This window comes from Lepisosteus oculatus, chromosome 6 (assembly GCF_040954835.1).
Source record: "Lepisosteus oculatus isolate fLepOcu1 chromosome 6, fLepOcu1.hap2, whole genome shotgun sequence".
NCBI classification, from domain to species: Eukaryota; Metazoa; Chordata; class Actinopteri; order Semionotiformes; family Lepisosteidae; genus Lepisosteus; species Lepisosteus oculatus.
Window position 1 is genome coordinate 59,097,773 of NC_090701.1, and position 24,811 is coordinate 59,122,583.

Below are 24,811 nucleotides of genomic sequence, written 5' to 3' on the forward strand. Positions count from 1 at the left end.
AGTAAAAGATTTTCACTTACAACACTGCAAAGTTCCAGCAACCTTGACCTCCTTTATGTAAATATAAAAATATATTCAAGACTATTAATACAAATCAATATATTACTTTGATTTTGTACTTAAACTATGAAAATGGAACAGAAAAGCATCATGATGATGTGCAGTACAGTTGTCTGTAGCAAAGGCAATATCTCTTGTAAACAAATCTTAGAAAACAGTTTATTCAACAAATTTTAAATCCCAAAATAGATTTCAAGTGCATACTTCAGTAATTGATCAACTGAAATTCATAAGACTAACAAAAAACAGTTGAATTAACAGTCAACAGCATAAACACCACCACTCCTGCATACAAAGACATACAAGAGTAGTCTTCCCTGACATGGAAGAAAAAACAACAAATACAGTCTAGAAACACCCAGATTTGGTTTAAATAATTGTCAAAGTCTAGATATCATTTCAGGAAGTTTCTTAACATCTTAACATAACATTGCTAAACGTCAAGCTAACTTTTAACATCAATGTTAACTTTTAACACGTTAAATGACGTCATTCATAGTAATTAACTATGTTAATTTCACCTGGGTGAAAGTCTTTTCAAATATTTCTGCAGCACTTTCTCATGTGAGAAAAATAGGAACAAATTCAAATTAATTAAATCGCCACTGAAACGTTTTTTGTTCTCGTACCTTATGCGTATCCCTTATGGAAACACAAATAATTTGTCTTCCACTGGCCAAACAGGAGCCGGAATTCAGAAATAATCTTAACCATCATATAATCTCTATTTAACAGTGGGTCAAAATAAAAAAATGATTAAAATGCAAAAAAATCATGGGAAACAATCCTACAATTTATTATGAAATCAGTATCATTTTCTTTACAGTATATATGTAGTCTACTAATACTATGCAGGCACTGCCAAATTTCTTATTTTCTTTGACTCACAATACTTTTAAATTGTAAAAATGGACAAAAATATTAACACTGATTTTAAAATCCTCCTTAAAGATATGTTCAGAAACAAAGGTTCAGATTATGACAGGAATCCTGATCATCCTGAACAAAGATCTAGACAATTTAAAAAAAATCAAATCTGAGATTCGAAATATTGATGGTCTTGTAGAGCAAATTCCCCACTGCCAAAAGCACAAATTCTTTTCAAAAATCAGTGTTGCCTCCTCCTTATTTTACGACTGAAAACAAAAAAAGTATTTGAGTATTTGTAGAAAAGCTAATCTTATACTTGCAAAATACCGAATGGACTTGCTCTTCTGCATAGAGCAGATACAATCTTGGTTAAAAAAAAGCTTTTTATCAAGTTACATGAATAGTATAGAAAACAAAGTGAAGTCATCTTGTACTTGAGACATATTCAAGATGGCAAAAGAACAACAGAAAAACAGCTGCAGACACTGTGCATATATTGCATGTAAACATTGTACAGCATATAAAATAACAACTGGAACTCGGAATAGTGCAACCCAGCTGTTTAGCTTCGTTGGCAGCAGCTGTGCTTGAAAGTTGCTACTTGAGCAAGGCACGGTAGAGGGCGAGTGAGTGCCGCAGTGATGGCTGCTGCTCCATGCAGAACAGGAGATCCCTGAGACTGGCCCTTGTGGTTCGCTGAAGGAGCCAAGACTTTGGAACGGCAGACAGCCCGGAGGAGCCCTGGAGAGAGAGCAGACACAGACAGGAGAACATTCAACCAGGCGTAACGAAATGTGATTTGGACTCAAAACAAAAAAAGTGACTGATCATGAAAAACAAAACCCATTATACCACTGAACTGAGCTACCTTATCCATTAGCAAATTCGAGCATCATCAGCAGACATTGCTTTCTTTCAACTCAATGCTCCACGCTATTCAATTATTATAACCAATGGAGACTCTTCCCCCTGAGAGCAGATGTTTGGTGAGTGTACTGGTGCACTCTGGCTGCCATCGCATCATCCAGGTGGGGCTGCACATTGGTGGCTGTGAAGGCATTTTCCATTACCTGTAAAGTGCTTTAAGTGGAGTGTCCAGAAAAGCTCTATATAAGTATAACATTTCAGCAATACTTTAACAAATAGTCTTCTGGTTGCTTTCACTGAGTAAGTGAACGTTCAAAGAAATCTTTCTTCTTGGACTCATTCATTATTCATCAATGTAGAGAACCGACTACCCTGAACGGTCAAGATCCAGACAAGAATTAGAAAACACCGCCAGATGAGATGCAAGAAATGTCACACATGGAAGTACATAAGGCTTTATCTTTATATGTTGTGTACAGTATACATTAATATAGCCTCTCATAAAAAATTAATTACCAACTTGTACACTTCCAAAGCGTCTCAGTTTGTCCATGTATCATTTATCAGTAAAAATGAAAGCCCACAGCAGCTGTGCTCGTTTCGTGGCGTATTGAAATAGAATATCACATGGCTAGTTACACTCTCTCAGGAGTAGTTTAGCATTCATACAAATTATTTCTTTAAAAAAAAACTAATATTAAATGATGTATATGACAAAGCAATAATTATATAATAATGTCGGCCCACCCGTTAGTGTCCTGGTCCGAATTTTTCACACATTCCGAATCGACAACTGTTACGGGACATTATGATACGGGACATGGACAGGGTCAGCTGACCTCCGGCTTTGTCCCAATGGAGCATGCAATGAAGATGATCCCGAGACAGTACCGTACTAGCTAGTACTCAGCTTCGTATGCAGCTCTGTACGAAATCGTAAAGTTCTTTGCAATTGACTCATTTCATTTTAATTATGCTTCAAAGACAAATATCGTACAGCTATTTCTTAACTCGAGACACAGTGCAGTATGCCTCAGTCATCTTTTTTCTTCATCTTAGTGACAAAACCACATCGGTCGAGAGCAATACAGAACCTGCAGCTACCTCTTTCAAACTTTCAAACTGGCAGCACTTTCCGAGACCAGACTACCACCTTCCTGATGGCAGCAATGGATGCAGTTGTAACTCTCCGCTGCGAGAGGACGGGGCCCAAAGTGCTCCTCCTGCCTGCAGTCAGGCCTCTCACGCCTGCTCTGTCACAGGCTGAAGCCCAGCCCGCAGCCTTCTGGGAAACGCATGCTTTAGCCTTCAGCACAAAAAAACGTTTGGGCACAAGTACTGCAAAGCCATCTGGGTAATCTTTTCAAAGGCTTTGGGTAATATTTGCAGTTTATATAGGCAAAAAGTAGTACTTAATTTCCATACCTACAAGCCTCAAGGAAATTTAAACCCTTAATTAGAAACTAATTAAACTAAACTAATACAGAAAATTACACATTTTTCTGCTTTTGTTTTCTTTACTCTTCAGATGCTTGATTTTTTTTTCCTCCTATACATCACTGTCATAAATAATTTAAACCCGTATGGAAACAAATTAGCTTGCGTATGTTTTCTGGCTATCACAAATGCAAGAAATCCCAGTGAGAGGATTAAAAAGACAAACTGAATTCAATACAAAGAGTTAAGAAGAACAGCTGTGTTTATTGAAAAGGTAGCTTATTATTTGTAGGCTCCCAAAGTTGTTTAACTTTTTTTTCAGAAATTAGTTTTACCAGTTTTGGACACCCAGCAGCAATATGCAATAAAGACCATTCACACTTAGAGCCAATCATGGTAGAAACTGCATCAAATAATCAGTTATAAAAATTGCTCAAATTAATACCAAAAACCAGTGAACCCCTTATATATGTAGTACTTCCATTTCCGATTCACTTATAAACTAATGTTTGTTCTTCATTTTGTTCCAAGTATTATCATGTGCCGACAGATTAAACCATTTTAATAATCACAGACCGTCTTGTAAAAGAGAAAGTAAAATGAGAATCTTGCACTGCAGAAGTGCTGGAAATGTACAAGCATCACCTTGTGATGCAATTAAGGACAGCCACAGAAGGCATATCCATGCAGCTCTAAGTGCATTTACATGTGCAGGAGAGAAAGACAAGGCATTCGAGTTCCAGATAAATATTCCACAGAAGGAGAACTTGAGTCGTTCTTTCTTAACCAAGCATGCCATCTTGATGGTTGCTTCCTTGATGCCTGAGGCTCCGTCTGATCATCCCTGCTGTGTACAAATGTGTCAAGACAAACCTGATCTGATCTAAGATCCTGACAGGCCATTCCAAGCTTCCCCTTGCCTTTTAAAACTGCTCACAAGGGACTGAAATATACAATTGAAAAGGCTTCACGTGTATTAATATTTCAATGTCAATGTTCAAATCCTTCTGTGTTTTCATTGGAAGCATGTCATGTATTCAAACACTAAGAGTCGATACACTGAAGACACCACGTAGAAATAAAACAAAAGCACACTAAAAACTGATTTACATTAAATATATATATATATGCAAAACATAAAAATAAAAGTATCTAGATTCAGACAAATGGTCAGAATTACAACTGTCAGATTACATAATTGGAAAATGTGGAAAAAGCGGTTTCTGAAGGTTGCTGTTTTCTTATTGCATTCTACAAATAAATACTTCTCGGTGCACAAATTACATTCTTTGGCTGTGCCTAAATGGTGCAATACTCTCGCAGTGAACATAAACACATTATACAGCACTCGGTACTGTCTCCCCAACAGACACACATGCAGAAAACACATCCCTCCAGGGGCTGGGGGAAGGGGTTGCACACCGAAAGATGGGAACATTTCAGAGGGGATTAGAGCCACTTGGATGTGCCTTGTGTGCCGAGTGCTTCATTACACCCTTAAGGGCATATCTCACGATAACCTAACCCGTTCCTGCCCTACTGCAAAAAACAATCCGTGTTAACGTGTAGGTTTTGCCTCTACCCATTCTTGCCCAATCGGAAATGTCAATCTTAAATTGTCTTTTGACACACGGTCCCCTTTGCATTGTTTATTTACTTCAGAAACGAACTAGCCCGATGGAAGAATACATCCCTGGAATTCAGCAGAGAATTATTCACTTTATTAATTAACCCAAGTGGGGTTGCTGTGAAGATACACAACACCTAGGAGTAACAATGTTTCTCTAAAGACAAGATACCAAAAGGGGGAAACATGAGAAAATGATGGTGCCTGTACTTTGACGTTTTCAGCTCTAAACCCACAAGCAATAACAAAGACATCAACCTTAATCCATGAACCAAACCATCAACCTTGGCTTAAATGTATGAGTAAAGACTCTAAAACATAGTTTATTAATACCACAATACCTTCCAAGATTCCTTCCAAGATTTCAAACATAATCCTATGATCTATGATTCCTATACTAACATTTGTAACCTTGTCTACAAACTTTAGCAGTACAGAAAGCAAACATTTCCCCCATGTTCAACCTTTTAAAGTGATGAGCTTTGATTATTTAGAAAAAACGTTACCTAGAAAAAATGTAGCATCTACATAAGCGGTTTTATGGCTTAATAAAATAAACCTTTATTTAACAAATTTAAGAACAAATTCTCATTTACAAAGATGGCCCGAATGCTACCCATGTAGAAAACAATTCTGTTTGGGGCATCAGAGTAATGTAGCCTGCAGAAGGACAGTACTGCCCTACCTACAATTTGAACCAACACCCTAGCAGTGTGGATTCAGGGTTTATTCAATGATAAATCTTAAATTTCCAAATTTGTGCTACCAGATATGTTCGGGTGTTTAACCAGAATGACTATTAAACCAAAGTGCATGAACTACAGTATTTGCATCTATTATTAAAAGCATCAAAAATAAATCTCTGAAGCTTCACCAGGTGCTGTATTCTATAACTGCAATGGCTAATGTCAGCAATATCACTTCACCACCTGACTAAAGAAAAGTACCACAGGACCTCTTTGAGAATGTGAACAATGTAGTTAAAGATATATCTACTGCATAAATGAAGATTTCCATCAAGCTACAAAACAAAAATAAAAATCCATTGGCTTTTCGAAGGTTAACTCTGTGCTGGTGTGAAGACCACAAGAGAAGAGAGAAAACTTAATTTCAGAAATAAACTTTATAAGAGTATTGTTCCTATGGATGCATCTTGCCCGTGGCCTAGTTTCCACGGCCCAGGTCCACACGGCGGTTCCAAAGGCCCGCGGCCCGCGGCCTCCAGCCTCAGTGTGCCTGATCCGAGCAGGTTCTCTGGGTTTCAGCTGAACCATCATGGGAGTCCAGTTCACATCGTCCTATGTCTGGCTCCTCACCTACCACCAATTTTATTGAGGGTAACCCTACCAGGAGCACAAAGCCCCCTGCATCTCTCTCTCAGCTGGCCTGAGGGCTCCTGGGAGTCCCTCAGGAGAAGCTGGAGGAAGGGAAGTCAGGTCCGTGCTGCTCAGCCCATTACCACCGAAACCCTCTGGTTCGAAAATGAATAGATGGGTGTTTCTAGTTACTATATAACGTATTTCAATAGGATGCATATAATGAAGAAAGTCAATAATTCAGTTGTGCGCTTGGAGCCTGCTATCATCTCCAACACCATCTGAAACTCACCTTCTGGATGAAACTCTTAATACATGGTGTATGAGAATCTGTGACTGTCGTGTGATTCCTCATCATAGACTAACCATTATAAACAAATCAATGCAGAAAGCTGGCTCAAGTGCCCGAGCGCCAGGTTGCAATACCTCATCAAGCAGAGGAAGCGATTTTCTGTTTTCTGTCTGACCTCTTAATCCAGCCCCCTCACATAAATATTTGCTCTAATAACCCTCTTACACAATTGGAGAAAAAAAAGGATCTGCTGCAGACCAACTGGAATAAAGCCCTCAGCCAGCCACTGATGTGTGACTTCACTGCCCTCCGGAGGTACAGAGGACCTGTTTGCTTCCATAGAGAACAGCCTTCTGTCTATTATCTGCAATTAAATCCCTAGGCAATAGCTTTTATTCTTCTCTTCTTCATAGGAAAATATCCAGTTTCATCAGCTCAAACACAGGTACACTGCAAAGGCAACTTCTGATAAAAAAACACTCATTATGGAGGAAGAATCACTACTAATGTAATCTGAGAAGGAAGGATGGCGGCACTTAATTTCTCACTCATTAAAATCAAAAATAAAAACTGAGAGGCAATAAATTAAAAGACCAGAATGAATAATGTCTTTCACTCAAGACATCCAAGTAACAATTAACAATCGAAGGCCACAACCCTTTTTGCTTTCACAGGCCAGTAATGGTTTTGCACGACAGACTGAGGCCCTGTTGCCAAAGTAAAAAATAAACGGCAAGAAAAAACAGGCGAAGCCGCATCTTCACCCCCTCCCGGCTCCGCGCAGAGAAAAGGGCAGTTTGTGTCCCGGTCCTGCACGGCAGGTCAGAGTTCCTGAGAGTCACATGGCCGGCCCGCAGGGCCTGGGGGGGAGAGGAGAAGGCTGCTCCGCAGTGCAGCTGCCAGCTCTGAGTTGAAAAGGAGGTCAATTCAACAGGATGCAATGGAAGGGCCTGAGGCCATGTTCTAAATGAAACAAACCCCTGGGGACTCGCAGTAACCCAGCAGCGACGTCCTTTATAATTCGCAGGAACTTGCGGGAGGTGAAAGTATGCCTTTTATGTAGTCATTAGCCTAGGAACCTTTTATAAAAAAAAATAAATAACTCAGGAAAAAAATCCCCTCTAGCGGTGTTCAGTACTAAAATCCTTCACCTTCGTCTCTCAGAAATAAAAAGAACCTTCTATCCTTCCTTCCCTTTTAATGAAGCACTTTATGGCTTGTCAAAAGGAGCTGATGCGCGGATACAAACTAGCAAGTTTACTTTTCATTTTTACATCATCATAAAAAAGTTTTTTTTTTATATACTGACTCCACGGAGAAAAAAAAAAAAGAGCCAACGTCCGCAAGTAACGGCAGAACAGCTCATTAAACAAAAAATAACCTTAAACGAAGTCCCTTTAGGAAAAAAAAAACTTCATTAACAGGTTTTGAGTCTGTCTTTCAATGTTAAAACTGCCAGAAAGTGTTCTATTAACACTTGCCCCCTTTCTTAAACAAAGCAAGGAGGAGCCCATCTGTTATACTATAATATACATTTCACAGCATGTCTGCATTAAGTGAAAATATAAGCAGGCTTATAAACATTATGAAATGTGGCTGTGCAGATGATAAGATCAGGCCTTGTGATTAGAAGAACCAGAAAAACCACAAATGAGAGGGGAGATTTGGCTGGTTTACAATAGGCAAGTAGGTAAACATGCAGCTATCACGTTGGTATGTACAGATCACAAAGTTAATTAAAAAATCACCTATCAATGCAGTACATGGACCTTATTTCACTTATCTGCACTAAAACATGACAGTTATTAACAAAGCAACTTGATGTATTTCTTCTTCTAAAGCGTAAAATACCAGATGTAAATAATGGGGGTAACCATATCCTATTAGTATTATAACAATGTAATCAACACTTATTAGGCAGGCTCAGGAAATATATTTAAAATGCAGCTGTTATTGTTGTTTTAATTTGTTTACAGATATGTGCCAAATGAGAACAATTGCATAACAAGTATTTTCAATACCTTAAGACTTTATATGGTTTTAGTTACCATGATTACTCAATTACTGTTCTAGCACATAATCAACACTTTATAGTAGAATAAATGGAGTGTGTGTTTCTGGGTTTTTCTCCATAAATGTGTTGCAGACCACTTTCTTTAAAAAAAAAAGCAAATATGGCACAACTAAGTGACAATGATAGTATATATTCTATTTAAGGGACAAGATATTACAGTAGATGAGGTAAAAACATATTCCAACAGCTGTGGTTACAGATTCTGGTGAACATTATACATACAGCAATAAAGGCTAATGGTGATTATTCACACCAAGGAAAGGCTAAATTCTAGTTTATAGAAAATGTAATGCTGTAATAACACACAGTGTCTAATGCTTGGTAACATGCCTGTGCCTATTCTTATCACAAGTCTTTACATTTAAGATATGAACTCACTACACAATTTCTAGAGAACAGTGTCCATGCAGGGGTGTGTCAGACAGAGTAACCTTGAGGACATCAGAGCTGCTGGATAAGCTACAACTACATGTGCTTCAATCAAGGTTCAGAGAAAGGCCATTTACTCAGGCTGCTGCCAGCCATATCAGACAGACATCAGCCTCAAAGACAGCATGAATTCACAATTATATCTAGAGTCAGGTGTGATAAGCTTACAGATTCAAGAACTTGCCTGGGTACAGACAATGAAATGAAAAACCAAAACCACTACTTCAGTAGTTAGATACATCAGTCTGGTTCTTTTTGGAACCTGGGTATTTGTTCTGAAGAACAGTAGCATCCATCTGCTTTTGGATGACACCTTCTGAGGAGCAAATCAAAAAGCAACTCACTGACACAGAAACTCAGGGACATAAGCTCTCACCAGACACACACATTAAAAGTAAAGAACAACACATTACCTTCATTGCAAATATCACTCAAGGACTGCATATGAAACGCACAGAACACAAGGACTTTCATGCGTAAATTTAGGAGCCTCATTTGAACGCTACCTAAAATCAAAGAAGTTATGTTGTAAAACCATTTTTCTATCACAGGTTGAAAATTCTGCACAATCTTGGATGCATTTTCTTACTTCTCTGCTTTCTTAAACTCAGATATAAGGTTATCACTTCAGAATTTAAACACAGTGAAAGCTTAGCTATGATTATCTTATTCTTGTGTAGAAAGGTTTACTCTGTGTCTTTAGATCACATACTTAATCTTTTCCTCAAGGATACATGAAAATAAGAGTGCTGTACCCTGGAATCTTGTGTTTTTTAGCATTAAACCTGTCTGGCCTTCAGCATTGTTCTAAACAAATCAGCTACACTTATCTATGGCTCATGTCTTCACAACTTATTCTGCATCTTCAGCTGAGATTAAAAATGTTAAGCCTAGAGTCACAGTATGTCATTTATTTTGCTTCAGCTTTTTTCACACAATTACCTCTGCAATTAAACAAATATTTTTGCTTGTAATCATGTATGGCAAATAACTGCCATCATTATACTTTAATTTGTCAAGTTAGGAGGAGACAGAGCAAAAATAACTTTGTCAGTGCATTCACAATTAAACAACATACATTTCTTAATTTCTTGGCAAATTGTAGCCTATTAGTCTTGAAACAATTTTAATAGGATCTTTTTTTAGGATTTTTCAGGTATCATGCATTGTAACATGCACTGTAAATTACAGACACTGCAGAATATATTTCAGGGATACAAACACTATTTACTGCTATTAAAATAAGCAAGGATACTCAGTGCAGTAGATGCAAAAAATGCAACTGAAAACTGTAATCAATATACCCTACATACACACAGTATCTGCAAATGTTCAACACATTACTTTGACAACTGATCAAATTTATCAATCATAAATTTACAAAAATATACTGTATTTAACAGTATAATAAGGATTACAAACAAGAGTAGGCCATTTGACTTATTTAGGTTGTACGTTGGTTAGTATATAATTAATCCAAGGATCTCATTTCCTGAAAGAAGGAAGGGTACAATCTTCAACAGTAAGACTGTGCAGCTTGTTACCTACCCCTACAACTGTTTGGGGATAAGAGTGTCTCCTGTTCTCAGTTTCAAATGAACTTTTACATTTTGTTCTGTGGTTTCCTATTTAACCTGAGTAGGAGATCACTTTATTATCCATATACAATTTCTTGCATTATTAATCTGTCTTTTCACATACCCCAGCTTGGTCTCCATGAGACACACACAGACAGGGAGAGAAGCTTGGGGTCAGAGCGCAGGGTCAGCCATTGTACAGCGCCCCTGGAGCAGCTGGTGTTAAGGGCCTTGCTCAGGGGCCCAACAGAGTAGGATTCCTCTGCTGGCTGTGGGATCTGAACCGGCAACCTTCAAGCCACAGGCACAGATCCTTAGCCAAAGTGCCATCGCTCCTACCTCCAAAAAATATGGAACGCTTCACGAATTTGCGGTGTTTGTCGAAAGCCGAGAGAGCCCAGGTCTGTTCTTCTCGCTCGAAACTCAGCGGCACTCAGAACGGTCTCAGTCACAGTCGGCTCGTGACATGGCCCAGGATCGAGTGCACAACGCAGGGATTGTGGCAAGTGTCTTTACTGGCTGAGTCACTCTGCAGGCCTCTCATACCTCTCTGGCTCCAACCCTGCTTGCTTACCGATGACCACAGCACATGCGCTTACATCTTTTAGAATACGTCTCTTATCCAGTATTGCTGCTCCCGCAACAACTAGAAATGCATGTGGCATTTTTAAAGACACGTTACTTCTATATTTTAAATGGGTGACAGTTATGTGTTTTTACATTGTCAAAAGAGTGTATTGTGAAATAAAAGCATTTTTTAAAATTTTAACTAAACTAATAAGATAGTTGCATTAAAAACATAACCTCTTATGTCTTACCAATGCTTTAATTCTATTACCAAGTCAATTAGGGAAGAAACACACATCTGTTATGAAGATGGAATTTTCTTGTTTCAAAGCTAACATTTACTTCTATATCTTCCAGATGTAAGTGAACAAACCTATCACATTTACACAAAGAGCATGGGATAAAGATTTACACAATTTCCTGTAGGTCCAAATGCAACAAATCAAATCAGATACAGCAAACACCTGCACACCTCAGACTCTGACCAGCTAGTGCTTGTTGCGTGTACTGCCACAGCTGCTTCCTTCTCAAACCCAATGAGTAACAAAAATTTAAGCACCAGACTTCAAAAAATATAAATGTTGAATATCTGCTCTTCATCTGAGGAGAAATTTAAGAACATTGGATTTTTAATTTAAAACAAACTAAGGTCTACTGTGAAGTCAATTCCATTTTGTTTTAACTACAGCAAGCACTCGAACGATATAAAATTATTTCTGACGTTTCAAAAACTGAAGTATTAAATACTAGCCGATGTACAGTAAAAATCAAAGAATCCCGTTTTGTGGCACAACTTTAAAAAAAAACTATCCTTTAAAATGATGCTTAGAACACCACCTCTTTATCTCAAAGGAAACTATTATCTCGAGTCTCTCTTGAGTCCTTGGTTAGGGCCAGAACTTCCAGTTCCCCACTGCTTGTTGTGCAGAAATGGAGTGGTGCCAATATGTAAAACTCAACACCTGTGAGCTCCCATTTTCAGTCCAAGTCTTGTCTTTCCAGAAGGTGGCACTGAGCGGTATTAAGTTTACAGCCGCAGGCAGCTCATTGGATAGGCATGGCTCAAAACAAAGGGGAAATTCAGTGTAATTGATGTGTTCTTCTTTTTCTTCTGCCACAAGTCCAGGGTTGCCAAAAGGACTGACAAAGCAATTGGTACAGGTATTACAATAAGACATTACAACAATAACAACTGTAATAATAATTCCTAGGGTTTATACAGTTGTCTTTCAATACAAACGGATAACATAAAAAATATTTTCATTAATCAGTACTGTGAATATTTCTATTTTTCCATCACTGACTGAAAACATTCAAAATGTTATGCTAGTTCCAATGCCTCTGGCATACAAAAGAAGTTTGTAATTTTTACTTTGCAAATAAAACAATGACACCCAAAGAATAAGAGCTATATTACTAATCTACAGTAAAGTACGTTAAAAACTACACTGTTAACCAAACCAGTGGACTTGCTGCTTCCCTTGGTCCTGTCTTAGCTCTATGTATGTAACTGCAACCAATTAAAGCAGCTATATGCAAAATTTCCTATCTAGACATCTCAAAGCTCTTTACATTCGTAATGAATCATTAGAAATCGGGTAGAAAGAACATGCTGAGATGAAGAAAAAAGCAGTACTTCTGTATTAAAAGTTAGGAAAGGCTAGTCTGACGAAATGTGTTGTTAAATAGTTTGTGAAGTCATACAATCTTTCTCCTCATCTAATAGAAATAAATGCTAACTGTCTATATAAACAGAGTAGTGCAGAATAAGCTGACTCTTCAGTGAACTATCACGTTAGAGATGCAAAGAACTACTGCATGAACCAAGTAAGCAGATGGGGATACAGCAATGTCCTTGAGGATTAGGGGGGGAATGAAAAATGCAAGTGGAAAGGGGAGGTTAATCAGACTAACGTGAACAGAACCCCATTACCAAAACACAGGGCTCCTGAGATCCAGCCCAACTGGCTCGTGCCACACAGATTTAAATACCAGCAGCACGTAAGACAGCAGAGCTGCACAAGAGGCACGCATGAGTAGGTCTGAACTAAAATGCAGAGCAGAAATGGAACAGAGGATTTAAAAACCATCTTGCTATGAAGGAAGAAAAAAAAACACTTGTTACAATGACCTACTTTAAAGGTTTCATGCTTGGAGAGTGTTTAAAGCAGACACTAACTCAGACATATAAGAAAAAAGCATCCATGCAAAACAGTACTGGCTCCTACTTTCTGCGACCTTAAAAAAGCACATCGTCCATAAGATCCACTTTGTATTAGAAAGAAAAAAGGTACAGGATTCAGACAACCATTACAGTTAAATACACTATTTTTCACACAGTAATTTTTAAAGTAGCTGTGCCAGAAGGATAAAGTATAAAACTAATTGGATATTTGTGTGACCAGTGTTTGTTTTTAAATCATACATTAAATGTATACTACAAATAAATATTTTAAGTAGAGTTCCACAGCATTACCAGCTTGTAGCCTGATCTTTTTATAACTCAAGGTAAGCAAGGCTGGCCTAGTTAGTTGCAGGATGGGAGGCTGCTGCTGCAAGAGGTGACGATAGACCAGTAGGTGCCACTCTTCCCATCGTACCAGTATTTCCAAAGCACAGGAGCGCTAATCTCAGTGACCTGCCTAAAGTCCACTTTGGGTTTGTATAGTCTGATCTACCCGAAGTTCCCCCGTTATTCAATTGATGAAAACTTCTCACTTCTCTGCCTGATCTGCTGTGTGTTGGGGACACTGGGGCCTAACGGCTGACATTTATTACTGAATAACACCAGATTCGTTTTTAGAAAAAATAAAAGGACTGAATATTAGTGGCAACTGAATATCTATGATTAGCAATTGTTTTAAATTTATTTTATTCTAAAATAAATAATTAGATAAAACGAGAGAATACTAAACAAAATCATGCAGATCCACTTAACAGTGGAAGAGACGCCGCTTTTATCAGAACAGTTCATGACGATGCATTTAGTACCTCGCTTCCAGATCCATTGACTTGAGAATCTAGGGGCCGCTTCTTCCTGGGCCCAATAGCTGCCAGTGCTGTCAGATTTGCATCTCTCTGCTGCATCTGAGCCAGTTCCAGCTGCTGCATCTGTTGTTTAAAAAACAATGTGTTAATAAGCAAAGTGTCCAGTGTTTCATGTAGGGTCTTTTCATTGGTTGCAAAGCTGAATACTGAGATCATGCAGCAGAGGCTTAACCACAGCCTGTACAAGCAGACTTACTTCTGACCTGTCAATATATATATTATACAAATATCTTTAACTTACAGACTTACAAACACATATTACTGACCAAAATTATTAAAAAGCATGCTGTTAAAGATCACCTAAATATTTTCTTTTCAGAAATGCTAAAATCCTAATGAAAATACATAGCTTAAGGAAAGAGTGGTTTATTAATGCTAGAAATACTGAGCTAGTGTCATAGCCACAGCTGTGTTTGTTACCCTCCTGTAGTTTCTAAGCATATGTGTGTTTCCAAAGCATTCTTCGCCACTGTTCCAACAATCCTGTAATACAGTCTGAGGTCTCTTCTCCGATCTTTTGTTTATAGTTATCAACGTGACATCACATACACAGAGCTGCCATCTGAGAGAGCCGCTCCAGGAACACAAACATTCCTGATCCTTTTACACTTGTAAGATATCTAAGAGAACTGAGTCCAGTCCAGGGTGTGCCCTGCTTGTGCCTGCTGCTCACCAAAATAAGGCCCAGCTTCCCCATGACCTTGAATTGAATGAAGCGTTTAAAATAAAATGGATGGAGGTGTTATTCACATTTATGAAGATAAAATAAGAATTTTAAATGTAGATATTTACCTACAAACTATTATCAGCTTCAATTAATCTTGAAAGAAGATTTACAAAATCCTAAGGTTAACAGACAATAGGAAATTACTGGACCAACGTAGGTCGCCTGGTTTTGGGTACATAATTGACCCAAGGATGTTCAGTCACTCCTTGACAGAAGTGATGGAAACAGCTTCCTGGCTGAGCACCTTGTTCCATGCTCCCACCATCTTCTTACTCCTGACTCCTCCTCTTTCAAACCCTTATTTTGGATTGTGCACAGTGAACAGTCATTATTCTGAAGTTCAGAGATCAGAATAAAATAAACATTTTATATGTGCAACAGCATAAGTGCACATCACAAAGGAGTAAACATGAAATAGGTTTATTCCATGCTGAAAAAAAGAAGAAAGAAAACAACGTTCCGGTCATGGAGCCTTCTTCAGGTAATCCTTCTCCATGGCCGAAACGTTGTGTTTTCTTTCTTCTTTTTTTCAGCATGGAATAAACCTATTACTTGTTCCTTTGCAGCCTATGCATGCTGACGCAGCTACCCACCTGAACTAAAGAGTAAACATGTTGGGTATTGAGTAATCATTATTTCGAGATTTGCCTTTCGTATACATTCGTATAGAAATATACCATTGCATAAGTTTAACACAAGAAAACAGGACCTCAGAAGTGCAGTACATGTAACTCTACAGTTGCATACTGTATAGCCTTCATCTGTTACTGCATTTGATCAATTTCATTAGTTTTCAGTGGTAAGGAGAATAAATACCACAGATCCACAGCAACATGTCAATAAAATACAGACAAATCTAGTCTCGCAATAACATATGCTTTTCTCCTATGCAGCACACTCACACCACCCAATCTTACTCAGACGCGCGCACACACACACATCCAACCTCAGGTGCTTTCATTTGATTCTATTCCCCATTTGCCAAGGGGCCCAGCTCTAGCTAGCTCCAATATTAGGCTCAATTAAAATAAGCTCCAATTAGTGGAGCTTTTTCTCTAAGGCAAAGAAAGTCAGGAAATGGATATTGGGAAATGTAAAAGTCAGCTACTGTGAGGAGGCAGTCGACGTAAATGAACTTATTTGTTGATTTCTACAGTTGCTATGTGGAGACCTCTGGGAGTTAAAGCTTAACTAGTCTAAGCTATAAAATAAAAAGCCCCCGAGCTAAACATGAACTGTGTGAAAACAAGGGCTCCATCACAGAACAGAAAACTGCTGGGCCCAGAAAATTAAAAGCCAGAGGCATTTTCCATTTACAACTAAATCCCAGTACCACCTTGAAGCCAAAGAATTATAAGCAGTATCAGATTTACAAAATGAACAATTATCCTGAAAAATTGTAGCCTATTGTAGAATCCCCAAATACTATACCTCAAAGTTTTAATAAAAACTTAAATGTATTTGCTACCAACATATACATCTTGAATTTATTGAGCTGTTGCCGAAGATGAAACCGTGTCGAGGACTGCCCTTGCCGGGAGCAGTCCACGTCCTTCCCCTGGGCGACTGCAAATGATATGCGATAGCAAAGCAAACCTTGACCTAATTGCCAGGAGACTGCACCCATGCCCAGGAATAAAACAAAGGAAGCTGCAGTGTTGTCGTGCTTCATCCCTACCTCTTTGGCTTTCTGTTTCAGCCTCAGCTGCTCTGGATCTTCTTTATTGGACCGACTCTGTCAAAGAAAGAAGACGCAAATCCTATAAATATTGCAGGTTTTGCTAAACACTTATTATAAATAACAGCCTCTGAAGTATTGCTTTTGAAAGTCTTTGGAAGTGGACATGGACGCAAGCTTTTAGCTTCCCGGCTTTGTTCAGCTGTCTGACTGGCCTTGAGGAAAGCGGCACCTAAAAGAGTCGTCCACGTTATCAGCCAGGTCAAGCCACTGAACTACGCCTCTTGGGTCATCTCTCCAAATGACAAATCGTGGAGCTGTTGAATACAACTGCGCTTTTTTTTTTACCAAGCAAAATTAAAGTTTGGCTCATTATGGAGGGCACAGCCACTCCAAGGCATGAAGCACACAGCAGAGGCATGACCGTGCAACCTTTCATCCAGCAGACAGACAAGCCACCTGAATTCCCCCAGCCGTGAAACGGAGGCCTTACTCTTGCAGCTCGTAAGAGCACTTCTCTTTCCTCCTCATCTCTCTTTTGTTTCTCCAAACGGTCCAGGTGCCCGAGAAACTTCAGCTGAGAACGAGTGTCACTCTGTTGTACATATCCGTCATCCTAGAAAAAAAAAGGTTACTATCAATGAAGGAAAATGTATTGAAAGAAAGGATCCATCCAGTTTCGGACAAATTCACAATCCATACACAATGAGAAGGAAATGGGTGCAGACTAGGATTAGAGGCTATAAGATCGAAATTAATTAATTAAAGCTAGGAGGCAGAAAGGTAGATGATCAAATTAACTCAACAGAATCTGACTTTTAGGAAAATTCAGAATGTCCACCAATAATCCAGAACACATAAGGGGTAAAATTCACAAAGACAATGACAGGTCTATAGGTTTTATAAGCAATAAACAATCTTTAGTCATTTGTCTAAAAACGAAGGTGCTCCTTGCTTGTACCCCAAAAAGCAGTGTTCACTGTACACATCTCCCATGCAAATAACCCATCTGTGTGTTTTTATTAAGAAGAGAGAAAAAGATAGCTTGTGGTTTCTTCCTCAAGTGTATTTTTGACATGAACATCAAATTGTGGAGAGAAATCTATGTACTGCTAGTGTTTAGAAATAGTTGACTGCTGTCACAGTGCAGTGTGTGAACAAATTGAGAAATTAAAGAAGGCTTTTATTGAGCAAAGACACAAAAGTAGACAGAAAGAACTTGGCAGCTGCTGAATGCCATATAAACAAACACCTGAATTATGTAAACTGGAAAGAGGTTTTCTCTAGGACTTGATGTAGAAAGTTTCCAAGCTGTAAAAAGGTTAAGTTTTACAGTGAAAAAATATTCTGTGCATCTGGTTATTTCTTAATATACTGAGTATTTCCTTACATAATCTGTGAAAAATAATACATTATCTGTGAAATAGCCATGATTTTTTGTAAAAAATCTGGAACTCTGCTTCTCTTGAACGGTTTTACCTTTTCCTGGCAATGCCAAAGAAGATTTAAAAAATACACAACTAGTTATATTATGTTTTTATTAAGTTTATTCAAATTCTGTTCAGGTCTTAAAATACAGACCTTTCAAAACGCTATATTATTTATCTTTGTTTTTATGCCAGGTGTGATGTTTAAAGTCTGCAGCATTTGGTAAGTTTGAACAGCAGACAAACATTTCTATGCCACTCCAAATAAAATACTTTCCACTAGTGTTTGTCTGTCAGTAAAGCAAATATAAGCCAAATGCTAATGCACCGCAAATGTGCTAGGAAAATATCCGTACAATTGACCCACACATGAAACCAAGTTTTCTACTTGTGCACAGTACAAAAGAGTTTAGAGAACTTCATCCACTGTCTCTCTTTTCAAAAGAGAAAGGCTGCCATAAATCTACACATGTAAAGGATTGCACATTAAAGCAAATGCTTCCCGAACATTGAATGACTTACAAATAAACAACCAAATGCACTTTAGTTTTCCCCAGTTAAGTTACAATGATTCAGAGAAAGTCTGTGTCATCAAAAACCTCATTTAGAGTTTCTGATTTGTATTTTAAGTATACGTTAGACAAGGACAAATGAGAAGGGTATTTTAAGGCAATAATCTGTTGTATTCTCATAGGTATCATTAACCTTCCTAGGCTTTCACCTTAATTTCCTTACCATTTGCAAATTATATTTTCAAGCATGTTGCCCTGTAATATTTTAGAGCAAAGCTTCACATGATCATTGAGAAACCTGAGCAAAACAAGAAATATGTCATATTTACCTATGGTAACATCAGGCTTAGGATCATAACCACTTTAGTCAAATATTATAAACACATGCATTAGAATTAACACAAAAATAGAGATTTTATCTAGAATGCAATGATAATATTGAAAATGTTAAAAATTAAAAAATAATGTGAATATTTAAATTCAGCCTATTGTGATTATGTCTTAGTTCTCTAATTCATAATGCTTTTAAATAAAAAAGGAAGTAGAAGGTGGTTATAAAAATGTTATTTAATTAGACATTTTGGTAATTAATCCATTGTAATGACAGATACTATTTATAGTAAGTATCTGTACATGAAGATCATTTCACATTGTCATAGCCTGATGGCCAAAAATACCTTTTAAACAATATTTTAAACTTCTTAACCTTTCAACTTATTTTATAATGCACAATCATAATCATAGCTATGCTCATCTTAAGGGTATTTTACCACTGATGTTACCATGAAGGTATAACTGAAGGCATTAATAAAGGAACATGAAGGTACTGATCTGGTTTTGCTTCAAGAAAACAGTACACAGGTGCAGAAAAGACGGAAAGATACCTTGTACGTTATCTTGCGATGATGTGCAATGACTGTCAGCTTTTCTATCAGCTCCCTCAGGTGCTCCTGTGCGGCATGGGAGACAAGACTCACAACATCCAACGTGACATCCGAAATGCCATATTTCTTACCTGAAAAAAACAACGAAATCAATAATCCATATCTGAGAGGTAGCACATCAATGAAATAATTAGCACAGCAGGTATTCTGTTCCCCTGGAAGTCATACACATTAATGAACAAAGGTAAGGAAATTAGGATTTTTCTCATAAAATCACAACTTCAAAGATCTCAGGCATTACATTAATAAAACCTTGCCTGCAGCATCAGAAAATATAGACACCATTTCATTTAGCCCCCGGAACTCCTTACTCTTTCTGAGGTCATTCTTAGGACAAAGACAACAGGACCACAAATCAATGAAAGAGTCCAGAGCAAGAAAAACAAAACTAGAATTTGTATGAATACCACAGACTATTAATATTTATTAAAACATTTATTACATTATTAAGTGATAAAAAATGTACTTCAGCTGAAATGCAGCACATTCTTTCATAATGTATATAGCCTTTAAAATGTTTCCCAAGAGGCTATTTCAGGGAAAATTATTGGAATAATATGTAAACTCACTTGGACTGTCTCATAAAAACCTGTAATGCAGCTGATGAAAATGCTCAAGCAAAATCTCCAAATCTCAATTTTTGCAAGCCTAATTATTGCTGATGAGCACTGCTTTGCACTTTCAACAAGCAAGAATTCTGGGCTTGTATTTCCATTTGCATTAAAAAGATGAAGTCATGATTATATCTCAACAGGAAGTTAAACCATTTCAATAGTTAAATATAACATTTTAAAGCCTATCCACCCTAAAAAACACAATGACCAAAATTCTAGAAGGGCAGAAATGTATTCATTCGTGCCACTCTTCAAGGTTTACACTGATTTATTTAAACAGCAATCAAGATTTTAAGATGCGACTGAAGGTGGAGGAAGTGGAGCCTTTTTCAACATTCTATTTATCCACTGAAAGACTAATCAAACTCTTGGCCTAAAAATTCAAGCACCTGATCAACAAAAACTGTGTAATATCGAGCACAATTTCCTAATGCTCCACGTGCTTTTTTGCTCGTTTAACTAGCAAACCTAATCTTCTCTCCTATTAATCCACTAGTACCCTAACCAAATTATTCTGTCAATTTTCCATAAGGCATCAAAACACATACACAGCTGGTTGTGTAACAATGGAGGTGGAAATAAGTCTCAAACTTCTTTCGTCAGACCTCATGTTTGAGACTTTTGCATAAGCCCAATTAGTTGTATTACACAAACTATTTCTAAACGTAAAAAAACACTATGACTGCTTGAATAGTATGTCACACTTTCTAAAGATCCACAATTTGGCCTGTAAAATCAGGTTCCCGTCAACTTGGGCATGTACAAAAACAACATATTTTAAAATGCATAAATCAAATGTGCATGCATTTAAGACTGAAAAGCTACATATTTTGCTAATCAAGGATCACACATTTTTAAATACTTAACCAGGGAGGCAGGCAGAGTGCAGGGCACAAAGGTGAGAAGAACACTGGACCTCCACCAGATTGATCTACATATTTCTTTATTTAGAAACACAAACTATTTTAAATAGGCAGGCTACCATTTTTTCAGTTTTGAATCGTAAAATTGTAGTAAATTATGAATTTATATCACAGTTCGCAGCACCTTCTCATTCTGCCATTTCTCATTCCAGGTTCCCAGAACTCCTGACACGCAGGCAGGTTTCTTTAACTAACTCGTCTATTCATTTTACGACGCACTGCAGGCTTAGCAGTGATGTGCAAGAGCTTCTGCCAAACTGAGGGCTGCTACATGCCCACCAGCATCACCTCAAGGCTGCGGGCACAGGACCATGATGTGCCTGCAGTCAAGGCAGTCCTGACCGAATCATCCAAACCCAAATTCTCGTGGTGCCAATTCTTCACTGCTGCTCAAGGAATAAGGCCTATATATTTTTTGTGATATCTAAAGTTAGGGCTTCAGAAAAAAAAATTGTTGTAATGACAAAGCTTTACAATTCCTCCGTGTTCATATATCTTACAAAATTACTGGAAGCTGGAAATGTCCTTGAACTGTTTCACTTTCAGAAACTGCTTCACAAGAAGCTCATAATTCACTACTCCTTTTATATAAGAGATTCTGTCAATAACCATCTGTTTTTAGCGTGAGGTGGAAAAAAAATAACACTGAGCAAGAAAACAGTGAGGTATTAGTGAGGCATAAATCTAAACCTCAATAGCAGGCTTGGACTACAACATAGAATTACAGGGCTCAAATGCTGAATTAACAATAGACCTGGACTGGTAGAATTTTTACTTTTGTACATTTCCAATACGCGTGACCAATTTAGCCTGCGGGTTATAAAGGCCCTGCAGCCTCAGACTGTCCTACAGCCACACCAGCTGGAGAAGGCTGTGGTGGCACATGTGTCTCCTGTTCTCCCAGCCGGGGATCCTCGGAGCCGAGACTGAATCGCCAGCCTGCCTCACTGGGGCCCACGACGTTTCTTGTGCTCGGTCTAAACTCGGTACTTAACTCACAGGAAGCTTTCAGAAATGTGCAACTAACATCAAAAACCGACAACTGAACTTTAGTCACAGCAGATAAGAGATGTTGTTAACAAGTCCTTTGCTATCAGATGTCTTCTGTGTACTTTTATCACGCACACCTCTGGAAAAGAATGTAACAAAGAAAAGTGCTTCAATTCGCTTCAGACCTTAGTGATACTTCAGGTGAAGGCCTAAAAAAATAATCTACGAAAACAGAAAAAGGCACGAAGGAACAATAAAAAGATTTCCAAAACTCATTACAGTATAATCTTGGCCCCTTAAAATAGGCACTGTTAGTATTTCTATTTTTTAAAGTAACAATGCATTTATGAATTTCAATTTTTACAAAGATAAGCAAGAATTTACTCTTTCATTTCAACAATGCCACTACTGTGTTTAGTGGGTCCCCAAGTCCACCCTCTGGTCTTCACCACGTCGACTAACACTGTGTAATGTACGGTTAGCACTGACAGTGAAGTGACTGATGACAGAAGCTGTAGCAAGAGGACACTTTCAGTCTCCTCGGTTTAGATCCTGTTAGCTCAAGGCCATCTTCTTTCAAGGTGTGTGGAAGCTAACATGCAAAGGCTTCTCCACAGTTAAAGATACCTAGCGCTGGCATCTTCCATCCCCAGCATGTTCTCCAAGACCTCCTGTAACCAGCTAAGGGACAGAAAGTGTCACAAAGCTTCAAAAAGTGGGCGTAAAAGTGATGGCTGGATGCTCCTTCGCATGATCTGATAGAAGCAACTGTTAGAAGACGGGCATCAATTATCTGGGTTGAGGTTAAGTGCATTTTAGCACCAGGGTGCGCTTTTTAGGATTAATTTTGCTCAGACCTCTTGGGGTGGGAGTTAGAAAACCACCTCTAAACCTAACCTGCTTGATTGGATAACTGTGTCAGGAAAGACCACCCTTTTTATCAAGTAAAAAAACGAGTGTATTTCAAATTGGTTTCTCGGCTTGAGAAATTGAGAAATTGGACATCCTTTTTGACACCCTGCATCAAAACACAACAAACTGGAGAAAGGAACTCAAACAAAATATATACTTTCTTTTAAAATTCAGAGGGTGAACATCATAATCATGATTACGATTGTGTATTTGTTGTTTACAAATTGCCCTTAAGATTCTTCTAAAAATCAATGATTGCTTCATGACGGTCTCAACTGAACACAGTTACCAAAAATTCCTATGCAATTTTTACTCATACTCATAGTCCAGCTCAATCATATCCTTTTTGGTCGGGCTCAGAAAACTTTTGCCTCTTCCCCTACGCTCTCCTTCAGTTTGTCTGGGAAATGTTCAGCATTCACTGCTTTAACCTTCAAGGGCAAACTGTGCAGGTCAGTTAAAACATTCAAAACAACATTTATTAGACTGAAGATCCTTCTACACATTCTCAGTCCCTTAAATGTTGCACAATATTCCTATTTTTCACCAAATCAGGATCAGACTCAGCAGCACCTTATACATAGATATAAGCAGTTAAACTCTTCTTTGGTGCTTCTTGTTTCCAGGCCTATATACTACAAACCTGTACAGGTAAAGCAACTCCACGGGCACCTTCACAAGGGGCTTCTTTGCAGCTTGCCCATGAATACCACCTTTATGCAGACAACTCCGCATTGGAGATCTCCAGGTTTTGCCATTGGATTAACAGCAGCCCCCTGAACCACAACCCTTGATAGGAAAATACACCTATGTCTTCTTCCTGGCTGGGGTGCCAAGGTACAATCCAACCACCCATGTTCTCACTGCTTTATCCAATACAGTGTCACAGAGGAGCTGGAGTCTATCCTGGCAAGCAATACCAATAGTCTCAAATCTTTAAATAATGAAATAATTCTACCACGAAAAGAGGAAAACTCTGCTTTTTGCAAGTTTCTTTTAAATCTATTCCCCAAATCATGGAGATTCTTTAAACATCTGCAGAATCCAGAGGCGTCCACTGCACTTCCAAAGAACAGACTTTGTTGGATTTTATTAAAAGGAAAACTTAAAAAGTGCAAATAAATGCAAACTTCGTGTTTCCTGGAATTCAATTGTTTGACAAATATGACTTTCCTTTGTATTATATTATGTTGTTAAGATTATAATATAACAATTTCAGATATTTTTAGGCAAGACATTATCCAATCCGTAAAAATATTTTTATTTTTTTTTCATTCCCATTTCATTGTGTCCTCCTTATTTCTTCACATACTCTGACTTCAGAGACAACACCAGCTTCACGTGCCAGAGAAAGTGGAGGTTCAATATTGGTCTTGCTAGCAACCCTGTGTTCATGGAAGAGCATAATTCATTTCTGACTGCGAAAAATGGCAAAATTATGAATGCTTTAGACTGATGTATCTCATGATCAAGACGAATTATGTATACTCTCACACATCTTCCAGCAATACATTATAAATTCTTTCATGAGCACAATTCAAAACTTACAGACACTGAAGACAAAAAAAGGAATACAGAAGTACCAACGATGGGACAGTAGGAGAAAAAGCAACCTGAATACTGCCACTTTTTGGTTTTATGATGCAGGAGGAGGACCTCCCCAAATTCTCTCTACATTTAAAACAAATGATTTAAAATGACAGATGTTTAACCAGCAAAATATGACAGACAGTGATAAATGAATACAATTAAACATTGATAACCAGAACACAAAAATCGAGTGGAGGGATATCAAACAGGTTTAATAAACAGGAATGCATTATGCAACTAGGGCACATCCCTAAAACACCAAGAGCCTGTGACAGAAAACGTGATCTGGAGACACAAACTAGCACCAGGTAAAACTACAGGAGTGCTTTG

The 24,811-nt window shown here is 38.1% G+C and overlaps 1 protein-coding gene across 2 annotated transcripts in view; it reads right to left on the reverse strand.

Moving 5' to 3' along the window:
• Window positions 1–205: 205 nt before the first annotated feature.
• LOC102684937 (transcription initiation factor TFIID subunit 4) overlaps window positions 206–24,811 on the reverse strand; it is a 65,036-nt gene continuing 40,430 nt past the window's right edge. The window contains exons 12-16 of one of the 2 annotated variants that reach the window (XM_069191648.1): window positions 19,393–19,523; window positions 17,063–17,185; window positions 16,570–16,626; window positions 14,108–14,227; window positions 206–1,671 (exon numbers count right to left, since the gene is read on the reverse strand). In XM_069191648.1, coding sequence (XP_069047749.1) covers window positions 1,528–1,671; window positions 14,108–14,227; window positions 16,570–16,626; window positions 17,063–17,185; window positions 19,393–19,523 — 575 coding nt within the window. In that variant the 3' untranslated portion in view covers window positions 206–1,527. Of the gene's footprint in view, window positions 1,672–14,107; window positions 14,228–16,569; window positions 16,627–17,062; window positions 17,186–19,392; window positions 19,524–24,811 lie in introns of those variants that run through there. The other variant, XM_069191652.1, reaches the window with a different exon arrangement.